This window comes from Plectropomus leopardus, chromosome 23 (genome assembly GCF_026936395.1).
Source record: "Plectropomus leopardus strain MGB_pleo_1.0 chromosome 23, ASM2693639v1, whole genome shotgun sequence".
NCBI classification, from domain to species: Eukaryota; Metazoa; Chordata; class Actinopteri; order Perciformes; family Serranidae; genus Plectropomus; species Plectropomus leopardus.
The window spans coordinates 21,278,757-21,290,847 of NC_142198.1; the positions used below are offsets into that span (position 1 = coordinate 21,278,757).

A 12,091-nucleotide genomic window follows, 5' to 3' on the forward strand; every position below is an offset into this window, starting at 1 on the left:
ATAAAAAAGTGGCTTTTTTTTCTTTAAATACCTTTGGTGATTTTTACAAAAATATTTCCTTCAAAAAAGGCATGTTTTCTTTAAAAAATTACACCATTTAACACAACCAGAAACTGTAAAAACCGAAACCATTGTTTTTTTTTTATTTCCAACAGTCCTTGAACATATCACGTGTTGTTACACAGGTTTATTAAACAAAATTCCATGATATTTCCAAAACTTTCAGGGCATATTTATTTTTCCAAAACTTTTCCAGGTCTGGAAACTTTTTAAGGCTTTGCATGATCGTATGGGCCTTGTTAAGTTGTAGTTTTGGGTGTATTACAGTTGAGGTGAAAGTAAAAAAATCAGGGAACTGCAGAGTCAGATAACAGTTTCTTTGTTGGCTCTTCTTTCCAAGAGATAACTGTCATACATCATATCGTCATTTGATCCACATTTAGTATTAAATATTAAACTTTTACCCAAATTCAGCCCCAATTTCAGTCTTCTGACTTGCAAATTGCCAGTGATTCCTACACAGACTGACATAGCAAATACCAAACCATAGACGTCTGTTTCTAGCGTGACATTTAGGGACTGTTAATTCCGAAGTATCCGATGTGCTAAAGTCTGGCCGGCGGACTCATAAAAGCAACACACGCGTGTCATCCAGAAGTGCGTGGACACATTTTGGATGAGATTCTGGGCAGCAAATATGAGCAGCGTTCAGCCTCTGGAGGTGAACAGCAGCTTACATCAGTCTGCGGCTCAAATTAGCAGAACAAGAAAAACAATCATGATTTAGGGAGCTACTTTGACGTCTTGTTTCTGGTCGCAGTGTCATTATAGAGCCATAAATGTGTGTTTCATAAACCCGACAAAATGCCACAATGTCACCTGGCACGGAGCCATTTCAGTGAGTTTGTCTGGTGCAGGAAGGATTTATGGAACGAAAAGCGTCCTCGGAGCGGGACCGTAACCAAACTTGACTGGTTTTTGGCGATGAAGGGTGATGGTTTTGATGAGAATTAATGGTAGAGGAGAGACGCAGTGCGACCGCAGCTTTTGAAGGGGCACACATTTCTATAAAACAAGTCACCAGTGGAAACATAAACTATCCTAAAGCAGCGGTTCCCAACTAGTGGGTCTCGGTCCAAAAGTGGATCATCAGAGGAAAGGGGTGGCTGTTTTTTTTTTCTCCTCCCCAAAAGTAATTTTCCTTGAGCCTCCCTGAGTGACTCGGGAAAACGCATGAAGCGTTTGTCCCAAATGATGTGTTCAAGGACTGTAAGAAATTTGAAATTCCAACGTTAATTTCAATTTTTATAGTATCTGGTTGTGATAAATGGTGTCATTTTTTTCAGTGGGCCTGAAAAAAAAAAACCCTAAAAATAAACCAAAAATGTCAGAAAATATAAAATTTTTAAAAGAAAACAATAATCACCCAAATATTTTAAAAGGAAAAAAAATCGCCAATTAAATAAAAATCACCAAAAGTTTTAAAGAAAGAAAAATTGCCAAAAAATTTCAAAGAAAAAAAATCATTTAAAGGAAAATAAAAAGTAAAAAAAAATCTGAAAAATTTTTTAAAAAAAGATGACATGCCTTCCAAACCAGCATGTTTTTTTTGTTTGTTTGGGTTGGGTTTTTTTTTAATTTGGCATTTTTTTCTCCTGCAGAGGTCCAGGCTAAGCCCTCAATGACCAAAAATCCTAGAAACTGCACAAACTGTACTTTATTCTTGCAAAATGTTCTATTTAAATCACTTCTAAGCCCACGTGTTATTTACAGTTTACAGTTACAATTTTTCTGCTGTGCGGTCCTTGAACTAATGACGAAGGAGGACTCTGGTCACCGTGTTGGGACCAGTTGGGAGAAAAGAGTGAAAAACAAGAAGAGGCTGGTTTGATCCACGACAAATACCACCATCAAGCCCGGACGCCGCAGATGAAACGTGACACACAATGTTCATTTTCCATCTGAGCGACGTTAGATCTCGAATATCTCGAGGGGGGGGGTCGGTGCCTCCGAGGTCTGGGGAGCCATGACGCTACTGACAGCCGATCTTCTTAAACTTTTCCAACTCCGAAACCGAATCTGACTGATCCGCCTTGGAAGCCGCCCCACCGAGCGAGCGCTCCGCGGCAGTAATCTGGCAATCATCAGGCGCACGCCCATGACCCGTTTTTTTGGTCGCGACCCAGAGATTAAGAAGCCAGGATTTACAGCACATGAGAGGGCGAGTTTTTCTTCTTCTGGTGCCATGAGATATTAGTTGGCCCTCTTCTTTCCTAATTTTTCCTGATTCTTTTCCTCCGCTCTGCCTCTCTTAACCCGCGCTCTCATTTATCCCTCGGCCGTTGGTAACTGTCTGCTCGCAGAGAGCTGCGGTATAGAGGATCTATAGCAGCTCTGTTGACTTTGGCCCCGGCCAGACAGAAAGCCGAGCCTTTAATTTGACTGGTTTCAATATCTGACCCTTAATAAAACAAATATCTTTGTTTGGAGAGAAAGAAATCACCACCAATTACAGTCGAGCGGGCACTACTGGATGTGTGTGTTTGTGTGCGCAGCCTGCACCGGGTCAGGCTTAGTCTTCAAATTGACCTGGCTTCGATAAATAAAAAGGAAGAATGTAACAAGGAGCGCGGTCTCCCGTTCGAACCTGGGATCACGTTTCTGCTGTAACCGCACGGCTCGGCGTGTTGCTCTGCAAAGTAGAGTATTTTCCTGAGCTACGACCCAAAAAAAAAAAAAAGGTTCTTGTTTCATCCCGGAGCGAAAGCACAGTTTTCTGCGTTTTTATCTCATTCCTTCCAGATCGAGCGTCGGGTCTGTGCAGACAGAGTTATCCATCAGTGTCTCACTTTAAATAAACTTCATCAATAAAGAGCGCTCACTCTAAAATTAGATCTCTGCTACTGTCTGCTGCATCGCTTAGAAAGCACACTTTAAGTTAACCGAGCATTAGAAATCATTTTTAAGGAATCATGCAATATTATGGCCTTTTCATGACACGTGCAGTTTTAGATTTTTGGATGTATTTTTACAGAGATCAAAAATCCAGAAACTACGGAGCCGCTAAAGGGACACGGGGAGAAACAACCTTAGATGGCGGGAAAAAAAGAAATTCAATAATGATAGATAAGTAGATGTTCACAAAATAAAATGCTGAGAAAAAAAATATCAAAGATGAAAATAAATCAGATGTTGAAAAAACTTACAAAAAATACATGGTGAAAAAAATAGTTAAAAAATTCAACATAATAAGAAAATTGGTAATTTGTAATATTTCTTATACAGATTGTCTCTAGGATTTATGTTGCCAATGTGAACAGCTCTGTAAAACTTAAATCTGTCACTAACATCGTCAGTGAAAATGAGGTTAACGAACTAAAAAATGGGAAATGAGAAAGAAAGTTTCACTAATTTTAAGGACAAATAAAGCAATAAAAATACATCAAGAGAAAGTGTGTCTAACATAGGGGTCGACAGATCAAAGTCGATTATCAGAGCCGATATTTGGCATTTGGCAGATTATCAGTATCTTTATTTTAATTATCACTGATAAAATTAATTCACTAAAAAGTGCAAAGATGCATGGGAGGGACTTTTACTTTGAAAAACCTCAAGGCGATATTTCTATTTATTAGTTTTTCATTTAAATTTTTACTTGATTAAACATTTGCTAAAGGCATTTACAGTTTTGTGTTATATTCCAAATTCTCGATTTTGATAGAGATTTTCATTTTTATTATAAATGCATGTTGATTCCAAATATCAGTTATTGGTTGCATTAAATACTAATAATTGGTATCGGCCCTGAGAAACCGATATCGGTCGACCCCGAGTTTAACATGCTGGTGTCTGAACATGAATGAATGAAATGAGTTAGAGGATGAGTTTGTTACCTACATGGAGGCTGGAGCTAGAGGCGGAAAGGTTAATGATAGCTGAATCGGCTCCATCTGCAAGCTACGAGACACATGCACACACAGAAAGACACACACTCTCAGGTTAGCTGGTTAGACACAACACTAGTGTAGTATGTTAAATATCAAGACAAATAATTAGATTTATCTCATATAATCTGTCAAAAAACAGTTTGTAATGTTAGAAATACACATTAAACACACAGTATTCTTCAACACTAACATCACAGACAAATTAGTGACTCAGACACAGAAACATCGTCGCCAACATCATTTCAGACAGCGACAATTAATCAAAACTCTTGTTCTGTAAAGGAAAAACTTTCTTCACTCAAATCAGACTTTTTCTTTTTTCCCCGGGAGGTCCCGCTCTGCGACGCGCGGACAGCGGCGTCGGTTAACGCTGATGGGGCTCGACACGGGCCCAGATTAGAAAGACAAAGTGTTTATATGAGGTCACGGAGGAGCTGAGCACATGGAGGAGAAGAAGGGCGCGGCAGGGACGCTGCAAAACACCAGCGCGGATGTAAAACGCCGACATGTGTGGGCAAAAACTGTCCAAGAAACAAAGTCAGAGTAAATACTTTTTTGGGGGACTTTTTGCTGCAAATGCTCATCTTGATATTGCAAGCTGGACTGTTGGAAAGTTCAGGTTTTCTTTTTACTTCGTGCTTCCACTCAGTTGTATGAAGTGAGCTACTTTTCAAGCACTTTTCAATAGGAAGGTAAAAAGAGTGAAGAAGGGCCGTCTACACAAAAAACAATGACTATGAATAAAACAATAAGTACCTCGTTTTAAAGGGATAGTTTCGAGTTCAGTTTTATAGTCCACAAATCACTTCTGGAGTTTCAAGGGGAAGAGGCCTCGCACTCATCTTTCAAACAATTGAAGCAAATAGGGATTCAAACATTAAAAAAATACAATAATAAAACTACAATATGTCTCTATACTGCTCGTCTGAAGTAATTCAAGTGTCCTGAAGCCCCAACGTACCAAGTTGTTTTGAAAAACCTTGCTGACGCCATGTTTTTAGCCTTGAATCCTGGTCACCGTTAATTTGGCCCCTGATAGGGTGCTGGGTGGCCCCCCAACCATTTTTTGATCCACAATAATTATGTGATTAATTTTAACATACATAAGGTGCCAGAGTGCATAAAACAGCATCAAAATAGAGCTTGTTTATTAAAAAAAGTAGCCCCGCATCCTCCGACAGATGTCCTAAAATCCTAGACATGTCCTAAAATGCAAGAGAAGTCCTAAAATCCTAGAAATGTTCTGAAATTTAAGAAATTGTCCTCAAATCTTAGGAATGTCCTAAAATCCAAAAAATACGTCTTAATACAAAAACGTCTTAAAATCCTACAAATGTACTAAATTCCTAGAAAAGTCCTATAATCCTGGGAATGTTTTAAAATCCAAGAAATGTCCTAAAATCCCAGAAAAGACCTAAAATCTTAGAATCATACCAAAATGTTTTGAGAGATGAATGCACCTTTTCTCCGTGAAACTCCGGCAGTGTTTTGTGGACTATAAAACTTCAGCTGCATGAGGTCGAGTAGATTTTTGGGGTTATCAGTCTGTCTCTACATTATTGTGAATCGTACCTCTGATTGGAAACAAACTTCTACCTGTCCGTCCAGTTTGAGGACACCAGACCATTTTTGGTCTATTTTATACGTACTGTGTGAGGACGTGGCCTGATCAGAACGCAACAACATAAATTGTGAGATTTGGCTTTACATCGCAGAGGATTTACTCGCACAGCGGGAGTTGGTATTAAGCAACGACATTTCTAGGCTCAAATGGCACGGTGTACGCCCAGCCTAATGCAGCAGCCCTGCTATAAATACTGACTTTAGGATGGTTTTACTGCTTAGTTTCTGTTGAAACTGTTCTCGAAAGGTGTTTTACGACTTGTCATTTTGGAGGCTGCAGTTGGATTTTGTTTTGTTGATTTACGCTGTTTCTAATATTTAGAGTCTACCACCACAGATGTTAATGCATTGGAAAAAATACTTAAAACAAAACGTTCTGTATTAAGACAAGTTTGTATGATGCATAACGAGAAACTTTCATTATTTTACATCAAAAGAGGGTGATTAACCCTTTGAAAAGTGGCTCTGCGTCACTTTTCTTCTACTGCTTTCAGACACCTTTCACATGTTTTTAAACCTTTGAACAAATTGGTTCAATTTCTTTAAAATAAGGAGAAAATAATGTTTTTTCTTATTGTTAATCATGATGATTCTTTTTTTCTGATTTTTCTGTAAGTATTGATTGCTAAATAGGGCCTCCTGCCCCTTTTTGATCATGAAATGTAACGTCTGTTTCCATGAGTGAAATTCAATGTGGAAAAAAAAAAGACAATGAGCAACTTTGTCAGAAATGCTCCAAAAATTGCAAGAAATCAATACAAAATTATTCTTAAAAAGCAAGGGAAAAATTCAGAGTAAACTAAATTTATGAAATTATGTTATTTCAATTATGAGTTATAATTTTAATTATTTGCAAATTAAAATTATGTTACAGAGTTATTAAGATTTTGAAAGTACCTTTTTCCAGCCAATTTCCTTTAAAAAAAAAAAAAAAAATTCCTTTTTTTTAAATTTCCAGGTGATTTTATTGTACTTTTCACTCATTTCTTGCTGATTTTGCGGGTAATTTCTTCCGAAGTTGCTCATTACCCTCTTCCAATGTTTTGGACGAACATCAAGCCAAGGGTTAAACAGCGCTGTTTGTAGCTGCGTGTCGAGGCTGTTGACCAAACATTACACTCCTTCAAATTAATTTTTAAACGTCAAAGTGATTAATCGTCGGTTAGAATCTGCAAACGTTTTGGGATTGATGAACGTACCGAGCTCGCCGCAGATGTACCCGTCGCTTGCATCACTGTTATTGTATCCACGCAGAGTTGTTTTGATGTCAAAGCACTTTAATTGGATGGGGGCGTTAATGGCAGGGTGTGTACGCTAATTTCAACACCCCACTACACACACACACACACACACACACACACACACACGCTGATGAACATTAGTTCAGCTCATAGTGAACATTTCTGGACCTCCCGTGTCACCAAACATTTACCGCCGCCCCCCCGAAAACATAACAAGACAACTGAGTTTTTGCATCAGTGCAAGAGAATAGAAAAATGTGTGTGTGTGTGTGTGTGTGTGTGGTTTGGGGAGTGGAGGGGGTCCGTGTCGTAAGTATGAGGTAACAGCAGTATATTGGAGACAGTCCCACGATGCCTTTCTTTATGTTAAGAAAGAGAAACAGCTCTTGACCTCATCGACATGAAATTGTTTTTTGTTTAAAAAAGCTGCAGTCAGACGTGTGTGTGTGTGTGTTTGTGTGTGTGTGTGTGTGTGTGTGTGTGTGTGTGTGTGTGTGTGTGCGTGTGTAGCTGTCGTGGCGCCTGTGGGTTCGGGAATAACAAAGACGGACACACAAATAAATGAAAGGGCAGCGAGGATCTGAGGAGGATGGAGGGATCACAGAGGAGATGAGCGGTTGATAGGAACCACAACAATGAGGAGAGAGAGAAGAAGAAAACGAGGAGGACAACGTGCCCTTTAATGAGCTGCCACATTAAACCCACTGTCAGCTTGATAGACGAGACAGAAAGAAGGAATGAGTAAATGAATTAGAGGGGGTAAAGGGAATTAAGAGAGCGGGATAGAGGGAGAGGAAGAGAGAAATGCAAAGAAGTAGACTGTGAGGACAGACGAGGCACAAAGGAGTGAAAAAGGAGCAAAACAGCAAGCAGAGTGATGGAGGTAAGGATTAAAAATGCAAAAAAACAGGAAAAATAAGGAGAATGAGGGACAGAAGGAAACCTTATTGCAGTGATACTCAACTTATGGCCCCGAAGGGCAAATATGGTCCCCAACAGTGTGCTGTGTGGCCCCAACCATTTTTTAATCCCAATAAAGTTATGTAATAATAATAATATAAGTTATTCAAACTTTGAATTGTTTTTGTACTTTTACTATCCATAACATGTCAGAGTGAGTAAAACAGCATCAAAGTGCCAGTGGAGGATCCCCCACACCACCCAACAGAGGTCCTAACTAAGACCCTAGTGTCCTGAAATCCTAAACATGTCCCAAAATCCTAAGTCCTAACATCCTAGAAATGTCCTAAAATCTTAGAAACGTCCAAAAAAACAGGAAACTAGAAACATCCAGAAACATCATAGAATCCAGCAACGTCTTAAAATCTCAGAAACTTACAAAAATCCTAAAAATGTCCTAAAATTCTACAAGAATCCTAAAATTCCAGATACATCCCAAAATCCTCGAAATTTTCTAAAATCTTAGATACATCCCAAAATCCTCGAAATTTTCTAAAATCTTAGAAACATCCCAAAATCCAGGAAACTTTCTAAAATCCTAGAAATGCCCTAAAATCTGCAAAAAGTCCTACAATCCAAGAGAAGTCCTAAAATCTGAAAAAAACATCCTGAACCCTGGAAACATCCTAAAATCCTAGAAACGTCCAAAAGTCCTAAAATGTCCTAAATCCCTAGAAAAGTGCTAAAGAGCAACGGGGGCATAAGAAAAGGAGAAAAAAAGATAAAAGTGTGATAGATGTGGGAGTGAAGGGAGGACAGAAAAGATTTAAAGGTGGAGAGAAGAAAGGATGAAGGAGGACGAGAGGAGGTGAAAGAGAAGGAGAAGATGAAGGAGTGGATGAAGAAATGGTGGAGGGAGCGGTCCTGTGGGGATAATGAGACAGAAGACGACTAACAAGGACCAGACTCCCTGCGATTGTTTACACACACACACACACATGCACGCACGCACGCACGCACACACACGCACACACACACACACACACACACACACACACAGAAACCACAGGTCTGTCTTGTGTATCATCGAGGGTCAGATTTTCCCCTTCAGTGATCACCAGGAGGAAGACTTCACTGAGACAAAGGAGACAGGGAGGAGGAGGAGGAGGAGGAGGAGGAGGAGGAGAAGAGAGGGATGAGGAAAAAAGTGATAGAAAAAGAGAAGAGGAGAAGGCAAAAACGACAAGGAAGACGATTGGGAGAAGAAGAGAGGAGGACAGAAGGAGGAGGAGAAGCAGGGTGAGAGGGAGAGAAAGAGGAGGAGTAGGGATGAAATGAGGGGGAGATATGAGCGAAGAAGGAAAAATAAAAAAGAGGGAGGATGGAGGAGGAAAAGAGGAGGAGAGGGACATGGAGGAGGTGAGGAGGAGAGGATGCAAGAAATGAAAGAAGAGAGGAGAGAGGAGGAAGTAAAAATAAGGAGACAAGAGAGGAGAAATAAGAAGATGAAGGAGGACAAGGACAGAAGAAGAGGGGAGGTAAAAAGGAGTATAAAAGAGAAGGAGACGGATAACACAAGTAAAAGGAGGAAAAAAGGAGAAGAAGCAAGAGTGGAGAGGAGGATGGGAATGTGAGGAGGAAGAGGAGAGGAAAAGGAGGATGAGGAGAAGAATAAGGAGAGGAGAAGGATAAGAGAAAGAAATAAGGAGACAAAGAAGGAGATAAGAGGAGAGGAGAGGAGAAGAAGAAAGAGAAGAGAAAGAAATATGGAGACAAAGAAGGAAATAAGAGTAGAGGAAAGGAGATGGAGAGGAGACAAAAAAGGAGAGGAGACAAAGGAGGAGAGGCTATAAGGATTGAGGACAAGAGACAAGGAAGGAAAGGAGACAAAGGAGATGAGACACAAAAAGGAGAGTCAAAAAAGAAGGAGAGGAGACAAGGAAGGAGACAAAGAATTTAGAAGAGGAGACAAAAGAGGAGAGACAAAGAAGGAGAAGAGATGAAGGGGAGAAAAAGGAAAGGAGTAAAAAAGCAATAAAAAAGGGGAGGAGAAGAAAAAGAAGGAGAGGAGACAAGGAGACTGGGGTGTTGGGAGGAATAAGGAGAGCGAGGAGAAAGAGGAGAGAGGAGACAGATGATTAAAAAGGGCAAAGAAAGTGATGAAAAGAGTCTGAATGACAGCAGAGAGGAAAAACTGAGGAAGAGGAGGAGGAGAGGAGGAGGAGAGGAGGAGAAGCTGCAGGAGTCCAGAACAGAAGTCCTGAATCATTTTTGATCCTCGGAGAGAGCCGGCTGACAGGAATCACGAGTTTGGAATTCCTTCCCGAAAAATCACGACTTCTCCTCTCCACAGATCCGACTGTGTCCGAATGTTCCTGCGATATTCCTGAAAGAAGCCAATCCGGCGGTTTTCCGTGTTGTAGCTCATTAACTTCAAATCCTGTTTCACTTCAACAGAAACGCCGGAACATTTTCCAACATCCACCAGACCGTCTGCACTCGCTTCCCACAGAGCGACGTCCGTTTAAACCGACACAGGAGAGCGGACAGGAGAGCGGACAGGAGAGAGGACAGGAGAGAGGACAGGACAGAGGACAGGAGAGAGGACAGGAGAGAGGACAGGACAGAGGACAGGAGAGAGGACAGGACAGAGGCATCTGTCCACGGGAAAAAACACTCATTTACGCTTTTTATCTCGTTTGTTTAACGTGTACAAAAACACGGAGAAACTAGAGTTGCCATCATGTGGTTGTGCGCCTTAACGCACCAGTGAAGCTGCGCTTATAGTTTAAATGTCTGTTCGTGCTTTCATGACTAACGGAAGTTAACTTTTCCGAAAACATTTGGCCTCATAAAAAGACACCATGACCGTATTCTGGGTTATTAAATAACAAATTTACAATCAGAAAATAAATGAATAGCCTACAGATGAAAATAATAGAGTGAAGAAATGAGTCCGAAAACGTGGAGGTCCGTTGACATTTTTGGCACTAACGGTTCCCTCGTCTCAAAGTCTCTGTGTTTTCGGTAAAATGCCTTAAATAAAGTCTGTGGTTATCACAGGCTAAAGATATTTTGATGTTTTTGTTCAAATATGTCTGTAAAAAGACCATTTTTTGAACTTTTAAGGTTTTACATGTCTTAAAAAAGGCTCAAAATACAAGGTCACAGTCACCATGACCTTTGATCTATGACCAACAAAATCTAATTAGTTCATCCTTGAGTCCATGTGGATGTTTGTGCTAAACTGTAAGAAATTTCCTCAAGGCGTTCTTGAGATATCGAATTCATGAAAATGGATGTAAGTATGAAACAACAATCCATGAACATAATGCTAAAAAAAAGGCGTAAAAACAACAATTCCTGATGTTTCGGAGTAATTCTGTTATTTTTCCTAAACTAAATTCATCTCGCACGCCTCAGATGGTGAACAGAAAATCCAAAAAAAGGTGATTATTCTCAAAGCCTTTAAGTAAACACGGTCCACATTTTAAAAAAAGCAAAACATCTGTTGCATGTCTCGCGCTCCTCCTGTTTACATGTAAAAATATTCAAACAAGCATCAGGTCGCCAAATCAGGCCGGATGTGAACTCATAGTGATTCCTTCGCGATGACATTCGTTTTCTAAAATAAGGAGAAACCGCTGGTTTCTGGTACTTTCTGTCGTTATCGCGCTCCCTGAACTCTTTACTATATTTAGTGAACGCAGCAACAAAAACAACTAAATAAACACAATAATTAGTCGTTATGTTTATGTTCTTTTTTATGGACTTTAGGGACCGAAGTTTGATGACGGAGCATTCCTGAATCTATCCGGCTCCCTTCAGTCCTTATTGGTACAAATGTGATTACACAAGGATGGCTGTGGTCTGTGTGTGTGTGTGTGTGTGTGTGTGTGTGTGTGTGTGTGTGTGTGTGTGTGTTATTTATGTGTGCCCCCTAAACAGAGAGTATGAAGGCCTCATGCAGTCTGCCAAACCAATGAGACCAAATTATGTTGTCTCTCGATTCTATGCAACCCTCCATTCAATAATATACACAAAGACACCGTTTAATAGACCGCAGCAGTGTGTGTGTGTGTGTGTGTGTGTGTGTGTGTGTGTGTGTGTGTGTGTGTGTGTGTTTGTGTGTGTGAGAGGGGATTAGAGGTTGTTTCATGTGTTTACAGACTTTGCATTTTCCTCGTTGACAGTAATTGACTTCATGCTTTGTGCACCTCAGAGTTGGATGTCGGATGTCAGTTGACAATCTTAAGCTATATGCACTAAGAGTTCAAATTAAGTGGAAATACATTTATTTCTTGTACGTTGTACGTTTCTGCAAACCGCAAATGTGTTGCATTTGTATGTTTGTAAAATTTTAGATTTGTTAACACTTCT

The 12,091-nt window shown here is 40.1% G+C and overlaps 1 protein-coding gene across 5 annotated transcripts in view; it reads right to left on the reverse strand.

Moving 5' to 3' along the window:
• dysf (dysferlin, limb girdle muscular dystrophy 2B (autosomal recessive)) overlaps positions 1-12,091 on the reverse strand; it is a 100,152-nt gene that overhangs the window by 39,512 nt on the left and 48,549 nt on the right. For 3 of the 5 annotated variants that reach the window (XM_088073871.1, XM_088073869.1, XM_088073870.1), the window contains one exon: positions 3,898-3,957. The exons of the other annotated variants lie outside the window; for them this stretch is intronic. In XM_088073871.1, coding sequence (XP_087929997.1) covers positions 3,898-3,957 — 60 coding nt within the window. The remainder of the gene's footprint in view (positions 1-3,897; positions 3,958-12,091) is intronic. 5 annotated transcript variants of the gene reach the window in all.